The 20,931-nt window shown below is 40.2% G+C and overlaps 1 protein-coding gene across 1 annotated transcript in view; it reads left to right on the forward strand.

The window, feature by feature from the left end:
• The window catches only part of LOC124798593 (centrosome-associated protein CEP250-like), a 457,139-nt gene that overhangs the window by 349,429 nt on the left and 86,779 nt on the right, over window positions 1–20,931 (forward strand). The window contains exons 14-15 of the mRNA XM_047262059.1: window positions 11,944–12,013; window positions 13,174–13,551. Coding sequence (XP_047118015.1) covers window positions 11,944–12,013; window positions 13,174–13,551 — 448 coding nt within the window. The remainder of the gene's footprint in view (window positions 1–11,943; window positions 12,014–13,173; window positions 13,552–20,931) is intronic.

Raw genomic sequence — 20,931 nt, forward strand, 5'->3', positions numbered from 1 at the left:
CCCCACCTGCACACTACTATCCCTTCTCCTTCCCCACCCCCTCCAGATTGCTGCTTGCATACCATGTAATGTTGCATTCCGGCCCGATATACTGGAGTTGGCAGCCATGTGCACATGAGGTGTGTGTGTGTGTGTGTGTGTGTGTGTGTGTGTGTGTGTGTGTGTGTGTGTGTGTGTGTGTGTTCAAAAGGTTCAAATGGCTCTAAGCATTATGGGACTTAACATCTGAGGTCATCAGTCTCCTAGACTTAAAACTACACTCCTGGAAATTGAAATAAGAACACCGTGAATTCATTGTCCCAGTAAGGGGAAACTTTATTGACACATTCCTGGGGTCAGATACATCACATGATCACACTGACAGAACCACAGGCACATAGACACAGGCAACAGAGCATGCACAATGTCGGCACTAGTACAGTGTATATCCACCTTTCACAGCAATGCAGGCTGCTATTCTCCATGGAGACGATCGTAGAGATGCTGGATGTAGTCCTGTGGAACGGCTTGCCATGCCATTTCCACCTGGCGCCTCAGTTGGACCAGCGTTCGTGCTGGACGTGCAGACCGCGTGAGACGACGCTTCATCCAATCCCAAACATGCTCAATGGGGGACAGATCCGGAGATCTTGCTGGCCAGGGTAGTTGACTTACACCTTCTAGAGCACGTTGGGTGGCACGGGATACATGCGGACGTGCATTGTCCTGTTGGAACAGCAAGTTCCCTTGCCGGTCTAGGAATGGTAGAACGATGGGTTCGATGACGGTTTGGATGTACCGTGCACTATTCAGTGTCCCCTCGACGATCACCAGTGGTGTACGGCCAGTGTAGGAGATCGCTCCCCACACCATGATGCCCGGTGTTGGCCCTGTGTGCCTCGGTCGTATGCAGTCCTGATTGTGGCGCTCACCTGCACGGCGCCAAACACGCATACGACCATCATTGGCACCAAGGCAGAAGCGACTCTCATCGCTGAAGACGACACGTCTCCATTCGTCCCTCCATTCACGCCTGTCGCGACACCACTGGAGGCGGGCTGCACGATGTTGGGGCGTGAGCGGAAGACGGCCTAACGGTGTGCGGGACCGTAGCCAAGCTTCATGGAGACGGTTGCGAATGGTCCTCGCCGATACCCCAGGAGCAACAGTGTCTCTAATTTGCTGGGAAGTGGCGGTGCGGTCCCCTACGGCACTGCGTAGGATCCTACGGTCTTGGCGTGCATCCGTGCGTCGCTGCGGTCCGGTCCCAGGTCGACGGGCACGTGCACCTTCTGCCGACCACTGGCGACAACATCGATGTACTGTGGAGACCTCACGCCCCACGTTTTGAGCAATTCGGCAGTACGTCCACCCGGCCTCCCGCATGCCCACTATACGCCCTCGCTCAAAGTCCGTCAACTGCACATACGGTTCACGTCCACGCTGTCGCGGCATGCTACCAGTGTTAAAGACTGCGATGGAGCTCCGTATGCCACGGCAAACTGGCTGACACTGACGGCGGCAGTGCACAAATGCTGCGCAGCTAGCGCCTTTCGACGACCAACACCGCGGTTCCTGGTGTGTCCGCTGTGCCGTGCGTGTGATCATTGCTTGTACAGCCCTCTCGCAGTGTCCGGAGCAAGTATGGTGGGTCTGACACACCGGTGTCAATGTGTTCTTTTTTCCATTTCCAGGAGTGTACTTAAACCTAACTAACCTAAGGACATCACACACATCCATGCCCGAGGCAGGATTTGAACCTGCGACCGTAGCAGCAGCACGGTTCCGGCTGAAGTGCCTAGAACCGCTCAGCCACAGCAGCCAGGTGTGTGTGTGTGTGTTTGGGGGAGGGGGGGGGGATCTCTTATACTGACAAAGGCTGTGGCTGAAAGCTATATGTGAGTGTCTTTTAACTGTAAATGTCTGCAACTTGACATAGCTTCATTATGGTAAGCAGCAGTCTGTCTTTTCCTGCATTGTTGATATTTCTTACCTGAAGTTTCAGTTGTTTAAGAGCTCTGAGATATTTAGCTAGTCATGAAGCATATACTGGAAAGACAGATTAAACATCGTACGAGGGGGAGTGTTTATTGAGATTGAAGTTGAGTGTGACAGTGAAGTTATGTGGTCATGTTTAACAGACCTAGGTGGAAACAAATAATTGTTGGATGTTTTTACTGGCCACCTGATTGTGCTATGACAGTTCTAGAGTCATTCCAAGGAAGTCTATGGTCAATAGTGCATAAATACTCAGACCATGCAGTAGTAGTTGAGGTGACTTTAACCTACCACATATGAATGGGATGTCAATGGATTCATTGGGGGAGGGGGGGGGGGGGGGGTTTGTATAGACAGACAGTCATGCAAAGTACTTTTGAACATGTTTTCTGAAAACAGTTTTGAGCAGGCAGTTTGGCAGCCCACCTGCAATGGAAATATCTTAGACCTTGTAGCTACAAACACGCCGGACCTTATTGACAGCATTAGTATGTCATACCTTACCAAAAGACCTGGCTGAGAACTTGAGAAAATTCTTGTCTTATGTAAAACCACTAAGCAGATCTAAGGCCTTCATCCACTCACTCAATGATCAGTCAGGCTTGGCAGTTGAAAATAGCAAAACAAAAGTCAAAGTTTAAATTTCTGCATTTAAGAAATTGTTCACACAGGAGTTGTACAGAGATACTGTCATTTGAGCATTGAACAGACTCCTGTACGGACTACATAGTAATCAGTATTCCTGACAGAGAGAAATAACTGAAAGAGCTGAAAACAAACATGTCATCAGGTCTCTATGGAACCCAATTCAGTTTTACAGAGACTACTCTATGGCAATGGCCCATACTTAGCTTGAATTACTGTGAATCTTTCATCCAGCACAAAGTCTTAAGCAACTGAAAAAAAGTGCAGGTGACTTCGGTATATAAGAAAAGGTAAGAGAATGGACCCACAAAATTACATACCAACATCCCTAACATTGGCTTGCTGCAGAATCCTTGAACACGTTGTCAGTTAGAATATAATAAATTTTCTAGAGACCTAGAAGCTTATGTCCATGAATCAGCATGGTATTAGAAAGTGCCGCTCATGTGAATATCAGCTTGCCCTTTTCTCACATGGTATGCTGTGGACTATGAATGAAGGGCAACAGGCAGATGCCACATTTCCAGAAAGCATTTCAGACAGTGCCCCAATGCAGACAGTTAATGAAAGTATAAGTATATGGAATATTGCCCCTGATGGTGAGTGTTCGTCAGAGACAAAGGTATTTTCAGGAGTGCCCCAGGCAAGTGTGATAGGACTATTATTATTTTCTATACATTGAGTTGGTGCTTAAGCTCATAGCTTTTTTCGAAAAGTTTAATAAACGTGGCAAATGCACATAACAGAGAGTTTAGGCATCAATAATATATTATCCTTCATAATTACAAAAGTCTGTGAGTGCTGGAGTAACATTTCAATTTCGCGACTGTAGAGGTCACTTGGTTTTGAGGTGAAGAACACGTCAAGCCATGCAGGAGTGCATTTTCATTGGGAAAGCAAGTTTCTTGAAGGTTGTTTGACAGAGAGCAGAAAAGGTGATAATCTGAAGGTGGAAGATTAGGTGAATAAGATGAGTGTGGAATGACTTCCCAACACATCTCCTGTGTAGTGTTTTTTGTCAGTCTAGCAGAATGCGGGTGGGAATTGTTGTGGAGTAGCATCACTTCAGACAATCTTCCTGATCGCTGTTCTTGGACTACATCTGCAAGACGTCTCAGTTGTTGACAATAAATGTCAGCAGTGATGGTTACATCTTGGGGAAACAATTCTTATGACACCGCACTGTTGCTGTTTCACCAGATGCCTAACATTATCTTTTGTAGATGTGCAAAGGTCTTTGTACAGGGATCTGCTGCTTTGTTTGGGCTCAGCCATTCCTTTCTTTTCCTCATATTAATACAAAGACACCATTTCTCATCATGAGCAATGATATAGGAAAGGAACAGTTAGTGTTGTTCACGAGCCAGTTCATGACGAGCAAGCATAGATGCACAATGCTGATTTTTGTGATTTTGGCTTAAAACATGTGACAGCGATTTTGAACCTTCCCCACAGCATGCAAATATCACATACTGGTAGAGTGATAACAGTTCATCATAGTTGCCAGTTCTTAAGCACACTGACATGGATCATTGTGGATCTCAAAATGTAAGTTTATGTGGATGGGTAGGGGAAAAAAACCATAATGTTTGGATACAGCATTAGTAGTGTCCTGCTTAACACAGTCACTTCGTTTAAATATCTTGGTATCATGTTGCAAAGTGACATGGAATGAGCATATGAGGATTGTGGTACGGAAGGTGGATGGTCAACTTCAGTTTATTGGGAGAATGTTGGGAAAGTGTGGTTCATCTGTAAAGTAGACTGCATATAAGATGCTAGTGCAACCTATTCTTGAGTACTGTTTGAGTGTTCAGGATCCATACCAGGCTGGGTTAAAGGAAGACACTGAAACAGTTCAAAGGCCACTGCTAGATTTGTTACCAGTAGGTTCGAAAAACATGCAAGTGTTATAGAGATGCTTTAGGAACTCAAATGGAATTGCTGGAGGGAAGCCAACATTCTTTTTGAGGAACACTATGGAGAAAAATGAGAGAACTAGCATTTGAGGCTGACTGCATAACAATTCTACTGCCACCAACATAAATTACACATAAGTACCATGAAGATAAGATACTTGAAATTAGGGTTTATATGGAGGCATATAGACAGTAGTTTTACCCTCACTCTGTGAGTGGAACAGGAAAGGAAATGAGTAGTAGTGGTACAAGGTACCCTCCATCACACACCTTACGGTGGCTTTCGGAGTATGTTTGTAGATGTACAATGGGCAATACTATGTGCCACAATCTTCACAGTGCCTTGCACAGTATGAGTGCAGTTGTATAATTTTTGTCTGTTGAAGTGAGGTATTCATGTGTGGTGGTACAAGGAAGCAACTGATAGCATTTGTCCCAACAGTCTATAAAGGTAGGGAAATTAAGAGGCAACGCTTGAAGACAGGATGTGCAGACAGTGACATGTGATAGTAATAGGCAGTATTGATCAATTACCTTTCCCATGGACAGTGATTAAAAGATGACAGTTCATGGGTTTTGTGATAGATGTAGTTCACACAAAGGAAAGTGGTTGCATTGTCAGAGTTGTTAGTCAAGAAAAGAACCAGAATCATAAATGTTAGTAATGAATTCTAAATACCCAACAAAGTACAGACCACTGCAAGTTACAAACATTGAGAATCCTGATTGGCATTAAAGAATTTAGGAGTAAAGGTGACAATTCCTGGAGTAGCAGCGGTGTTGAGTCATTGACAGGCACATAAACAAGGCTGAAAGCTGTACTATATACATTATATAGTGTGCAGTACAGCTGGGCACACCCTTGTGCAGTGAATGAACCACCAGCCAATCAGAAGGGAAATGGTAATTGATGATCAGTTGTGGAATAGTGTCTGGAGATCACTGATCACTGGGGTGGGCGGGGGGGGGGGGGGGGGGGGGGGTAGCACAGCATGTTTTGCCAAGAGTGAGGACCAAAGAGTGAGGACCAGAGGGAGCAAAAGCGTGTTCTGCTAGCATCCTTGTAGCCAGCATGTGATACCTTCCCTATAAGTCTCATTGATCATTCAGCTGCTGCATGAGGAAACTGTCTATCAGCATTCTTAACCAGAACAAACTGCTTTTATGCTGAGGGGTGGTTGGAACTGGCATGTAGGCCATGAGATGTAGTAAGTGTTAGAATAGAAGAACGGCAGCTTGCGTAGTATGGACATACAATGTGAATGACATATGACTGGTGGGCAAAGATCACCTTGTGTACCACCTTCATGGAAAAAGGAGAAGAAAAGAGGAAGACCAAAGGTTGCTTGGTTAGATGGGGTGAAGGAGGCCATGAGAAAAAGAGGAACAGCAGAAGACAGGGAAGGTATAACCGATGGCAACAGATGTATGGGATGCAGTGACAACTGTAGGAATCTGAGAGAGAGAGAGAAGAGAGAGAAAGAGAGGGGGAGAGAGAGAGAGAGAGAGAGAGAGAGAGAGAGAGAGAGAGAGAGAGAGAGATTTAGCTGGACTTTGTGCTTTTTCCCTGAAAATTTATATTACCACCCACACTTCTCACACATTTCACACACACTGGTTTATGTTATTTTCTTTATGCTAGCAGGTAAAGTTCACTGAGAAATCTGCTGGATAGTATACTTTTGGCAGCTTAACTGTATCTAGTTCACTTTGTGGATCTGTCTACAGTTTTATGGTAGTTAAGACTTCTGGTAAGACTCAGTCCTCATTTACCAACTTTTGTTTGTGTATTGTCTTTCCCATTATATTTTATGAACCAGGATCACCTGATTCCTCATCCATTTAACCTGAGTTTGCTTGTAGAAGGATTTTATTCAAATCTCAGTGAGTCCATTGGATTCACACTTTAAGAATATGTACTGCTCTTTAAGTCTTCTATTGACCTCTTACAATACATATCAATTTTATGTTGATATGCCTGCCTTGCAGTCATTAGTCTCTAGCTAACAGTCTACACCAAACCTCATTTGATCTAATCACATATATGTAGCTCCATTGCAATTCAATGCTCAGAAGTTTAAATGGGCTACCAGGATGAAAAGGCTGATGTAAAGGGACACTTTATCACATCCCTCCAGACAGCTGTCTGTAAGACTGCTTTGAAACTCACGCTTGTCTATTCATTAATTACCATGTAATTATTGTTAGGTAAGTTATTAATTGTGGCTCATGTGAATCACGGTCAAAGAGGGTATTCACTACTGAATAAACATTCATGTCACTGTTTAAGTGTTCACCTACAAAAATATTGTGTACTAGTGTACTGCTTTCCTATGCAATTATGGCATGAAAATTAACAACAAAACCTATAAGTATTAAGTGATATTTCCAAGTTGTTTCTCTTATTTGAATCTTTCAGAACATGAATATTAACATTTCCACTGTTTCTCATTTACTTTCTTTTGTTTGCTAGCTGGCGTAATACATATTCAAGTTTTTCTAAGAATATCTTAAAGTTTTCCATTGTGGATCCATGTATTATTACTGTTGTTTGTTGTTGTGGTCTTCAGTCCTGAGACTGGTTTGATGCAGCTCTCCATGCTACTCTATCCTGTGCAAGCTTTTTCATCTCCCAGTACCTACTGCAGCCTACATCCTTCCAAATCTGCTTAGTGTATTCATCTCTTGGTCTCCCTCTACGATTTTTACCCTCCACGCTGCCCTCCAATACTAAATTGGTGATCCCTTGATGCCTCAGAACATGTCCTACCAACCGATCCCTTCTTCTGGTCAAGTTGTGCCACAAACTTCTCTTCTCTTCTCCCCAATCCTATTCAATACTTCCTCATTAGTTATGTGATCTACCCACCTTATCTTCAGCATTCTTCTGTAGCACCACATTTCGAAAGCTTCTATTCTCATCTTGTCCAAACTATTTATCGTCCATGTTTCACTTCCATACATGGCTACACTCCATACGAATACTTTCAGAAATGACTTCCTGACACTTAAATCAATACTGGATGTTAACAAATTTCTCTTCTTCAGAAACGCTTTTCTTGCCATTGCCAGTCTACATTTTATATCCTCTCTACTTCGACCATCATCAGTTATTTTGCTCCCCAAATAGCAAAACTCCTTTACTACTTTAAGTGCCTCATTTCCTAATCTAATTCCCTCAGCATCACCCGACTTAATTAGACTACATTCCATTATCCTTGTTTTGCTTTTGTTGATGTTCATCTTATATCCTCCTTTCAAGACACTGTCCATTCCCTTCAACTGCTCTTCCAAGTCCTTTGCTGTCTCTGACAGAATTACAATGTCATCGGCAAACCTCAAAGTTTTTATTTCTTCTCCATGAATTTTAATACCTACTCCGAATTTTTCTTTTGTTTCCTTTACTGCTTGCTCAATATACAGATTAAACAACATCGGGGAGAGGCTACAACCCTGTCTTATTCCCTTCCCAACCACTGCTTCCCTTTCATGTCCCTCGACTCTTATAACTGCCATCTGGTTTCTGTACAAATTGTAAATAGCCTTTCGCTCCCTGTATTTTACCCCTGCCACCATTAGAATTTGAAAGAGAGTATTCCAGTCAACATTGTCAAAAGCTTTCTCTAAGTCTACAAATGCTAGAAACGTAGGTTTGCCTTTCCTTAATCTTTCTTCTAAGATAAGTCGTAAGGTCAGTATTGCCTCACGTGTTCCAGTGTTTCTACGGAATCCAAACTGATCTTCCCCGAGGTTGGCTTCTACTAGTTTTTCCATTCGTCTGTAAAGAATTCGTGTTAGTATTTTGCAGCTGTGACTTATTAAGCTGATAGTTCGGTAATTTTCACATCTGTCAACACCTGCTTTCTTTGGGATTGGAATTATTATATTCTTCTTGAAGTCTGAGGGTATTTCGCCTGTTTCATACATCTTGCTCACCAGACGGTAGCGTTTTGTCAGGACTGGCTCTCCCACGGCCGTCAGTAGTTCCAATGGAATATTGTCTACTCCGGGGGCCTTGTTTCGACTCAGGTCTTTCAGTGCTCTGTCAAACTCTTCACGCAGTATCATATCTCCCATTTCATCTTCATCTACATCCTCTTCCATTTCCATAATATTGTCCTCAAGTACATCGCCCTTGTATAGACCCTCTATATACTCCTTCCACCTTTCTGCTTTCCCTTCTTTGCTTAGAACTGGGTTTCCATCTGAGCTCTTGATATTCATACAAGTCGTTCTCTTATCTCCAAAGGTCTCTTTAATTTTCCTGTAGGCGGTATCTATCTTACCCCTAGTGAGATAGGCCTCTACATCCTTACATTTGTCCTCTAGCCATCCCTGCTTAGCCATTTTGCACTTCCTGTCGATCTCATTTTTGAGACATTTGTATTCCTTTTTGCCTGTTTCACTTACTGCATTTTTATATTTTCTCCTTTCATCAATTAAATTCAATATTTCTTCTGTTACCCAAGGATTTCTACTAGCCCTCGTCTTTTTACCTACTTGATCCTTTGCTGCCTTCACTACTTCATCCCTCAAAGCTACCCATACTTCTTCTACTGTATTTATTTCCCCCATTCCTGTCAATTGCTCCCTTATGCTCTCCCTGAATCTCTGTACAACCTCTGGTTCTTTTAGTTTATCCAGGTCCCATCTCCTTAAATTCCCACCTTTTTGCAGTTTCTTCAGTTTTAATCTACAGGTCATAACCAATAGATTGTGGTCAGAGTCCACATCTGCCCCTGGAAATGTCTTACAATTTAAAACCTGGTTCCTAAATCTCTGTCTTACCATTATATAATCTATCTGATACCTTTTAGTATCTCCAGGGTTCTTCCATGTATACAACCTTCTTTCATGATTCTTAAACCAAGTGTTAGTTATGATTATGTTGTGCTCTGTGCAAAATTCTACCAGACGGCTTCCTCTTTCATTTCTGTCCCCCAATCCATATTCACCAACTATGTTTCCTTCTCTCCCCTTTTCCTACACTCGAATTCCAGTCACCCATGACTATTAAATTTTTGTCTCCCTTCGCAATCTGAATAATTTTTTTTATTTCATCATACATTTCTTCAATTTCTTCGTCATCTGCAGAGCTAGTTGGCATATAAACTTGTACTACTGTAGTAGGTGTGGGCTTCGTATCTATCTTGGCCACAATAATGCGTTCACTATGCTGTTTGTAGTAGCTTACCCGCATTCCTATTTTCCTATTCATTATTAAACCTACTCCTGCATTACCCCTATTTGATTTTGTGTTTATAACCCTGTAGTCACCTGACCAGAAGTCTTGTTCCTCCTGCCACCGAACTTCACTAATTCCCACTATATCTAACTTCAACCTATCCATTTCCCTTTTTAAATTTTCTAACCTACCTGCCCGATTAAGGGATCTGACATTCCACGCTCCGATCCGTAGAACACCAGTTTTCTTTCTCCTGATAACGACATCCTCTTGAGTAGTCCCCGCCCGGAGATCCGAATGGGGGACTATTTTACCTCCGGAATATTTTATCCAAGAGGATGCCATCATCATGTAATCATACAGTAAAGCTGTATATTATTACTGTATATTATTACTGTGACATTTATAAATAACCTTTCTGGTAGCAACAGTTCACAAATGCAGGCTTCCAATTCTTGATCTAAGCAGAAATAATTATGAACCTGATGTTATTTTTAACTTACATGACAGTTCCTCCTTTATCTGTATTTTTCCTACTGAAATCGGTTGCTGATTTTTAGTCATTTATGGTTAGCATATGGATTCCTTTATGTACAGGCTGCTCAGGCAGATATAATATATCAACTTCCTTTTGACATCACATAAATGAATAAAAAGTGCATTAACTTTGTTTTTTACTCCTCTAACATTCTGATGCATCATGGTAAGACTGAAACTTCCTGGCAAGTTAAAACTGTGTGCCAGACTGGGATTCAATCACGGGACCTTTGCTCTTTCCAAGCAAGTGCTCTACTGCCTGAGCTGTTCAAGCATGGCTCATGATCCATTCTCACAGCTTTACTTCTGTCAGTACATCTTCTACCTTCCAAACTTCACAGAAGCTCTCCTGCAAAACTTGCAATACTAGCACTTCTGGAAGAAAGAATACTGTAGTTTCCAGAATGAGATTTTCACTCGTTAGCAGATGTAAAACTTAATGGCAGATTCAAACTGTGTGCTAGACCCAAACCCGGGATTTTTGCCTTTTGTGGGTAATTGCTCTACTGCCTGAACTACCCAGGCAATGCTCACAACTATCTTCACAGCTTTACATCTGCTACTACTTCATCACATTTACTAACTTTGAAGCAACACTCCTGTGAAACTTGCAAGACTAGCAATCCTGCAACAAAGGATACTGTGAAGACCAGGCTTGGTCACACCCTAGAGGATGTTTCCAGGAGACTGCACTGATATGAAACTTTCTGGCTGATTAAAACTGTGTGTTGGACTGAGACTCAAACTTGAGACCTTTGCTTTCCACGGACAAGTGTTTTACCACTTGAACTACCCAAGCACAGCTCATGAACCATCCTCACAGCTTTACTTCTGCCAGTACCTCATTGCCTACCTTCTGGCTGTGGCTAAGCCATGTCTCTGCAATATCCTTTCTTCCAAGGCTTGCAAATTTCTGTGAAGTCTGGAAGGTAGGAGGTGAGGTACTGGTGGGAGTAAAGCAGTAAGGAGAGGTCATGAGCCGTGCTTGGGAAGCTCAGATGGTAGAGCATTTGGCAGCAAAAGGCAAAGGTTGAGTCTCAGTCTGGCACACAGTTTTACTCTGCCAGGTAGTGCCAGTAGTGCACACTCCACTGCAGAGTAAAAATTCCATTCTGGCATGATAAGATTATTCAAACAAGTTTCTTTTGTGTGGGATACTTGATTTACCTGGACCTTTTTTAAAGCAGTGTGCCTGGAAAAAAGAAATTAAACTTACCAAAAAAGGTCTTACTTCCCACACCAGTAATAATAAAAATTATACCTATTGGTAGTGACACTCCCCCCCCCCCCCCCCCCCCTCCCTACTCCCTAATATATTTTCAGCTAGCAGTTCAGCTAATTTATTTTTCTCTGTCAGAAGAAAGATAAGGTGCATGTTAGCAGTCAGAAGTAACATAATATTATAATCTGTAATAACTGTTTCCATTGCTTCAACATTTTTGTTTCTTGACTCAAGGGCATAAGAATTTTTTTCATCCTTTTTTCAATTGAATAATTTTTTGCAGTCCTTGTGTACTGTTTCCTCTATTTTTAGAAGTCCTGAAATCAGAGACTTTGTTCCATTTGTGGTTCTTAGCCTTGGTTAGTTCTTATATTACGATAAAATAAATTGATTGTGTGCTATCACATGTGCAGGACTGTAGAAGAATGACAATATTGAACTTGAATCTTTTTTTTCAGGGCACTGAAGAATGCCCAAGCAAAACTGAGAAGCCAACAAGCCAGTGCACAAATGGAAAGGAGAGAAGAGGTATGCAATGTAACGCTTTGCCTTCTTGTGTTCATGTGTTCAGAGACTTTGCTATTATAACTTACCAATCTCATTTAGTTCATGACTTGATCTAGTTAGGTACATTATTTCCTTTTTTATAACTATTACATCAGGACTTTCTTTAATTTGACATATTCTTCTAAATATTGGAGTGAATCAATTCCGAAATTAATTTTTTTCAGTGATTTTGTGTAAAGGATCAGAAACATGTTAATATAATGAACGAGAAGAATTTAAAATTGAAAAATATACTGGTACCGTGTGCTGTTGTGATATTATGTGAATCACTTTATTATGGTGCATGTGACAACTGATATTTATAAAATATAATTTGTTCTTCTTCCATTCTTTGCATTTTATACAGTAATTGGATCAATAACAGTTCTTCTTTCCTACACTAATGTATTTTAAATAATTTATTACATGTGGATGTTTCCTAACATATCTTCTGAACTACATATTGTCATATATCAATTGAAATATTAATTTCTATGATGATAAAAGCAATTTGAAAAAATGATTAGTATGCATGTTCTTAAATATGAGAATTTAACTAATGTTAACTTTACAATATATGCATGTATCTTCTGTATCTGACATTCATGTATGATAATCTCTGTAGATCTTTACTAATATTGTTTTTTAACAATCCAGCAAATATTTTAACACTTACTAATACAGATTTTATTTTTTTCTCTCTCTCTCTCTACCACACTGTCCACACCATTCTTTACATTCCAATTAAAATGCTTCTATTTTCATATCTTTATTTCTTTTTGATTTCAAATAGCCTGGCCCTGCTGGTTTCTTGAAGAGCTTTTTTTAGTTTTCCTCTCCTGCTTTATCCTGTATCTTGTTTGAGTCTTTTTGTAGAGTTTTTAACATGTTTTAATGTGAGAATTCATTTTTGCACTGGTAGCTGGTGTTGGGTAAACAGAAGCATTTCTGCTTTAGATTCTGTCTTTTTCTGTATTGTCTTCATCTATTTCAACACATCTTCTTGGTCCTTGCAACAGTATCAGAATTGTATTAATTGACAGTATGATTTGTTTTGTTTCCCCTTCTATTTGTGTATCTTTTGTTTTGTTCCTGCAATTCATATTTGAGTTTCAATCCCTACACTGGAACACAAAATATAGGTGGAAATGCAGGACAAGGCTGTGGAAACCATTCTGAACATCAGCAGCAAAAATGCTTTGGAAGTTATGGAAGATGCTAAAGAAGAAAAGAGTGATGGTTTTGATGATCGAGTGAGTGAAATTCAAGAACTTAAGGAAGAACTCAAGAAACGTGGGCAAAAGGTGTCTGAACTGGAGAAAGAAATTGGTACCCTGGAAACTGCTCTTCAGGAGAATGCAAACATAGCTGAGCTTGAGGAACTGGTTGTGGTGGTTCGACAGAAAGATGACAGGATTGAGGAGCTGGAGGAGGCACTTCGTGAAAGTGTTAGAATAACTGCAGAAAGGGAGAAGGTGTTACATCAGGAATCAACACGTCGGAAACAGATCATGGAAAAGGTAAGAAACTGTACCCGATCATACAATATAACACTTTCACGATCATAAATTATTATCCTCACTTAGATTTCAGTATTACTTATTTTTAGATGTGCAGCCCACGTAAATGAATGTTGTGTCCTGTGAAAAGCCCCCTAGTGCCCAATGTTATAGCTATTCTTGAAAAAATTAACATAGAAATTGTAAATATTGATCTTAGCCCCCAAGTAATAAATAAATGACAAAAAGAGGAACACTTCATCTGACTGAAACTCAATGCTTAAAGGTACTACAGTTTTACATGTGATTAATTGTATGTTCAGGGTGTCTGAAAACAAACAAATAAAACACAGTATGAACTATACTGAGATTTATATAGCTGGAAAGTGAAACAAAAATTAGTTGGTAGCACTGTTACAGTGTGCATGTATGAATACAAGAATAATGAGGAATGTAAATGTTTACTACGGGAAAAGGTAAAGTGAGAGAAGGTTTTCCATTGATAGAACATAACATGCATATTTTGGACGATCAGAATGAAGTCTATAAAGCATATTCAATTTATTTCTTGCAGTCATCATAATAGGGTACTCAGTACTCATAAGAGTATCGTAGGACCAGCAATGTTGACAGACAGGAAGTGTTAAATCACAACAGAGAAGAATATCACTCTTGCAGTTCACCAGAATGATATGCACTAAATGCAACACCATTTTGAGGAATTTAAAAACCACCAGTCGTGCAGCAGAAAGACAACTGAATATGCAAAAATATGCAATTTGAATACAAGCAAATTAGCGTCAAGATGAATGTTTAGTACTGTGTAGTTAACTCTTATACCACAGAAACGTTCTTCATTTAGCCCATTGTGGTCTGTATCGCTTACCTAGATAGACTACAACATTATGTCATTTCATAATATTACGATTCTTTCTGCAGGAGATTTATTACAGAAAAAATATACCACTCTCATGTGCAACATGGCATTCACATTGACAGATCATGGAAGTGATGCTGAATGTACCACTTCATCCCTACATAAATGCCATTGCAATGAATTTAATAACAACAGTGACACTAACTCTTCATTTTTGTGATTTCATTCCTGTACACCCTGCGCTGCCAGACACTAGCTGCATGATCTGGTATGTGACCATCTCGGAGAAATGCAAGTTTAAATGCAAAATAAGACACTGTGAATAAAGGCATCAGTGACATGGCGTGCCCTCCTGCTGGGCAAATTCCATAGCTCTTCGAGAGTGGTTGATAAACACAGACATGAACTGCCTACATACAGCACACTAAACATGTTCTATAAGGTTTAATACCCAGAAAAGAGAAAGTGATAAGGACTTCGGGTGTCAAAGTTAATCAACCACCACTGTTTGTCTGGCATGTGGGATTTTAGCTGCATTTACACTTGGTGCCCTCTGTTGAGAATGATGTAGATGGTTGGAGAAAGGATGTCTGTATTGTACTAGAACCTATTTTTTTGGTTCTGATCTATCTGTGTTTCACAACAGCACTTTCTATACTGTCTCCACATATGATATTCCATACCGTCTTTTCTGGCTACTTATGTCTTTGCTGGCCCTCTAGTTGCACATGCACAGTTTTGAGATGGTAAACTTGTCTGATAGTGATGTAGGAGAAGACAAATCAAATTAAATGATTTTTTAATACTTTTAACAGAAAACAATTCAAATGCTGAAAAAAGATGTTTTTTCCCATGTGTTCTTGCATGCATCATTATTGTATTTGTGATTATTATGGGATGAAAAATTTGGGAGAGAAAAATGAAGTTATTCTCTTTTAGAGTTCAGGATTTCATTTGCAGCACTAGGCAACAAATGCCAAGAAACTGGTCCACCTCCAGGTCTTGATCTAAGCAGACTTAGAAAAATTCATCTGTGAAAAATGTCACTCCTGACAAGTATATACTGATATCAGTAAGATCCAGGATGGAAAGTGTGCCAACAAGAAATGTCTTGATGATTTTCAGATTGTGAAGTAGATTTTTTGCGCCTGGGTGTATAAAATCATATCAAAATAAGCAAATTATGTATAACAATAGCCTGTACAATACCTTTGAATGAATGATGACCCTGTACAAACAACATTTTGTAAACAAATTATTTATAATACAGTTGTAAAAACATTTTTTTGATTCAACAAACCACATTAGAACTTATCACAAGGCATTTCATTCAAATTTATTACATTCATTGTTACAAAGTTACGATTTTTAAAAAGATACATGCTAAAAGCATTAGGACATATCCCAACCCCATTCTTGGCTTTTGAAATCAGTTGTGATTCTATTTAGTTAGTTAAGTGAGCAGACTAATATGAAACTACATAAAATATTTTCAGTATGAAAGTCAGAATTGTGTCTCGCTTGAACTGACAATCATTTGTTGAGTAATAATCCTGAAAACATAAAAAAGAGGCTACAGGTGTGGATCTGTGGGGAATGGAATGTGCTGGTGGTCTACTGAAAGCCAAAAGAAACTTTAGCAACAGCAGCCCAACAAATAAAAATAACAGTCAAACTGTGCCCTACCAAGTATTTGGTCATCATACTTCAAATTAATATTTCATAAACATACTTTTAAAAAAGTTTCTAAAAATAAGTAATTAATCTTGAGTCCTTTTAACAGTTTTTCACAGATACAAATATGAAGCCTTCCTCTATCAGTGTAGAGGTATTACTGTTTCTTCATCATGTCCATTAACATCTTGTGTGCTTGAGTTTTCTAAAAAGTATTAGAAAGTTCTAACCTTTTAAAATCACAAAGAATTTTAAACTTACAGATTACAATTTGAGCACAATCAGTCAAATAAAATAGGTTTCATTGAAAACAAACACTAGTTACTGCTTGACAGTTGTTCCACAGTCAACCAATTTACAAATATATACATCAAATAATTGCTTAGTTACCTGTCCCTGTGATTGATCACTTCTCAGAACTACTCATGCCACCTACATCTGTCCTTAACATCAACAAGGTACCTCTAGAAATTCACTGCAATATACAAGTGAGTTTGCGGTACCGGCAAGTATCATCAGATTGAAGGTTGAGTAAATGAATGTACAAGTCTCAAATCTTTTCCGAAAACCCTTAGATCAATGGCAGTCTCAGTATCCCACCACAGTTCTAACAGAAACACATTTTTCACACAGTTCTGCTGCACTTTTCACTGCGGCAACTTTCTTTAGGGAGACTTAAACCTGGAACTACCTGCTTGAATGGTCACAATGCCTCAAAAGTTCCAAGGCTGGCATACCATATATCTGTCCAATGTAGTCAACAACCATTTCATGGTCTGTATGCCTTCTCAACACACCATGAACCCATTGTCAGCATCCTTACAGAGTTCAAACACTGTCATGTCTCCCCCACCTCACCTGCAGGCCCACTTGACACTCCTTTCTCAGTGTCCGTGCAGTGGTACTTGCCGTCACTGACCAGAGACACTCTCCGCACAATACTGACTGACCTCTCTCCTTGCTCATGCCTCAATCCACTGATTATATCCCACAGTCCACAGTGAGTATCTTTTGGAGAATGTTGTTGGAGATTGGAGATGCTTCAGATATGGTAAAAAAAAATAATTAACCTTATATGAGTAACATGGTTTATTCTCCCCCCCCCCCCCCCTTAAACTTCCTCCCCCTTCTTCTGGGGGTGATTCAGACTTCACCTATGGTGCATTACAATTCAGAGCAGAGGGGTCCAGACAATGCTGAGTAGCCTTTTTTTCCTTTTCCTTAAACTACATAATAAGATCATATAAATGCAAACATAACAGGCATACAAATACACAAAAAATTTGAGAAACTACACAGGTTGCACCATAAAGCTTACTTCATAGCACACTGTAGAGCTTTGTTGAGATGGCTTCATGTACCAAGAGGGAGACTGGGGAATACAAGTCTAATGACTTACAGATGGACCTACAAATCTGAGCAACATTTTACTTGTTACACTATAAGCCTCCTTACTTGCTGCACAAAAATTTCTGATAAAATCCTTATCCCCAGTTTTAACCCTCATGGGCTGTCTTATTAGGTTTACCTCTCAGCCTCTCTGTGATGTGCAGCTGTTGGTCTTCTGTGTGCAGCTGTTGGACCTCTGTGATGTGTCGCTGTTGGACCTCACCTGTTTCCTCTAATAGTCGTAGGATCACTTTTCTCATGTAGTTAATCATCAATCACCCACAGGTTACACAAGAGAGAATTAATCGTATATGCCAGCATGAACTTCAGTGTGGAAGTTTGATGACTTTCAAGATTAGTGATTTTGAAAACATAACATAGCCATGGAACTGACTGATACCTTCTTGTTTGATCCTGAGCATAATACATAATCAATGGCTGCCTTGAGATTATATCTAACCCTTTCCACAAAAGAGGGCTATGGTAAATAGGGAGTGATGGTTACATGGGTAATGGTTTGACCACTAAAACATATCATTTAAATTGTATGGAATGAAGGAGCATTATCACTCTCCAGAATTGTTTCTTAAGGCCATTATACTAGTGTCTGCCATCATGCACCAAGTAGGAACTAGCCACACAAATGTTGAAACTGCATCTACCACCACGAATAGGTATCTACTAGGTTCCCAAGATCGCCAAGGGAGGTGGTGCAGTGGTTAGCACACTGGACTTGCGTTCGGGTGGATGACGATTCAAACCCGTGTCCGGCCATCCTGATTTAGGTTTTCCGTGATTTCCCTAAATTGCTTCAGGCTGATGCCAGCATGGTTCCTTTGAAGGGGCATGGCCGACTTCCTTTCCCATCCCTCCCTAATCTGATGGGACCAATGATCTCGCTGTTTGGTCCCCTCTGCCAAATCAACCAACCAACCAACCTTCCCAAGATCATCGTAAAAGGCCCGGAATATGCACCCCTGTGGCCTGCTATTACTTGCTTTACTGATTTTACAAACTTGGCATTGTCCCAATAACTTTCATAAATCCATATATCCATACCCTAATTGGTGACAAGCATACCACACACAGAGGAATTCTTCCAGCTGTATGTGGGTGTTCCAGAACCCATCTCAGCACCTGATTGTCAGTTTCAGGTGTACAACTTTTGTGCTCCAGATAGAAGTGGAACTTCTCTACTGCAAATAAGACCAATAAAGCTTTCAATCTGTACACTGAATAATAGGCTTCTATTTCAGACAATGCCCTGGAGGCATGTTCTGTTGTTACATGTTCCCCATTTTCTTCTTGCAAAAGAACAGCAGCCACTCTGGTCATAGATGCATCAGTCTGACAGATAAATGGTTTCTCGAAATCCAGACCTACCAACACTTGAGTGTTCATACGTGCCTTCTTCAGCCCTTCAGGACAGCTTGTTTTGGATCCATCCAATGAAATTTCTGGCCTTTTCTTCACAGTTCTCTGACAGGTACTGCTAACTGGCTAAAGTTAGGAAAAAATTCTCTAAAAATGCTATCATCCGTATGAGCCTAGCAACACCTTTAGCAATTTCAGGTGAAGGAAACATAGAAATGGAGTGTGTTTTTACCTGATCAATCTGCACTCTCTTCCCTGAGATTGGAATAAAGCCAGGTAGTGTTCTAAACTAAACTTTGATGATTTCATTGTAAGGTATGCTTCTCTTATATGCTGAAGCATCTGATCTCTGTGATCCATGTGTTCTTCTAAAGAAGCACTATAAATAATTATATCATCTAAGTAATTATATAAAAATTTAAATTTTAAGTCATCAAATACAAAATCAAATAATTGGGAGAGCACAGGAGCTCCTGCTACCAACCAAAATGGAACCCTTTGGAATTCAAAAAGATTCCATTCAGTCCACATGCAGTGACTGCCTTCGACTCTTCAGTCAGAGAAATCTGATAGTATACCTGGTTTAAGTCAAAAATAGTAAAATACTTAACCCCCTTTAACCAGGCAAAACAGTTATGCAAACCAGGAAGCAGCACTGACTATAAATTAACCTTCTTATTTAGATGCCTGTAGTCCACCACCTGTCCAACCTCCCCTCCCCCTGCCCCTTTCCTCCCAGGTTTACAGAACCAAAAATGGGGGTGAAACATAAGTTGATTTAGAGGTTTCAATAACCCCTTGTTGCAATGACAAATGTACAATCTTTTTCAGTGCTTTGTTTTTGGAGGCAACAATCTATTTGGCATTTGTTACCCAGGTCCTGTTTCATAAGCTTTATTTGATATTTAACCGGTTGTTCATACCTAACCTTTGAGTCTGTACATTGCTATATACTTCTAGTAAGTTACCACACTCTTCCAGCTTCTGTGGTGGCAGTTTCCCTACATCAACCCGCTCGAGTAACAAATTCTGGGCTGCTTGTGCCTTATGGATACATTAATTAGCAATATGGCCACAAAGCGAATTCGTCTTTCCCAGGTAGAACTTAGATGAAAACTTCCTTGCCACCCCATCACAAAGTAACCCTGCCCCCCTTTTGCAACACGTCATAGTCTAGTATCAATTCATTTCAGCAACCAACAGAGATTTTCTATAAAGGCATCTGTATACCAATCTTCACTACAATCTCTGTGATTATCTTCAGTCCTGAACTTCATGCTGCCTCACCTCTCACTTTAATCTAACATAACCTTGGAAGCTTACAAACCCCAATATTTGCCTTATACCTTTGGACTTCCATTATGGAGACATAACTTCCTGAATCATTCAGTGCACAGACTGAGTCTTTATTTACATGAGCACATACAAGTGGCAACTTATTATTTTTCCAACAACTTATTATTTTTACCAGTGATTATTTTACTGCACTGATTGGCAGCAAGCTCTTGTGATCCTTACTCTTGTTTCTCTAGTTATTATTCTTGTCTACCCCCTTCAATTTATCCCAACAATTATGCATCACTTGCTTTTCCTTATGGCATCTACACAATGCCTTAGCCAACATACCGATATCATGTATGTAATTAGGCAAAGTTTCATCTTCACTATGAATCCATGAATAAATGAATGTGAAGGTCATTCATTAGCCTTTTGGGAACATATTCCTTGCTAATTATTTCTTGTAATTTTTTAAAAGGACCCTTTTGTTGAATAATCTGATGAATTGTATCGCAGAATATTCCCTTACCTAATGGATACAATATTTTTAAAACATAACTACCACCCACATTATACACCCTACTCAATTCCACCATTTTCACAAGAGACCTTAATGTCTTTTTCGATTGTGGAATTGGTTCTTTCAACATAATACCTATCTTTTGTGTGTGCCTGCTTAGCTGAGTGGTAATGTGTTTCCCTACCATGCTCTGGGCCTGGGTTAAATTCCTGGCCGGGTTGGAGATTTCTCTGCTCTTAGACTGGATGTTGTGCTGTCATCATCATTTCATCACCACCATCATGCAAGT

The sequence above is a fragment of the Schistocerca piceifrons genome, chromosome 5 (genome assembly GCF_021461385.2).
Source record: "Schistocerca piceifrons isolate TAMUIC-IGC-003096 chromosome 5, iqSchPice1.1, whole genome shotgun sequence".
Classification (NCBI taxonomy): Eukaryota; Metazoa; Arthropoda; class Insecta; order Orthoptera; family Acrididae; genus Schistocerca; species Schistocerca piceifrons.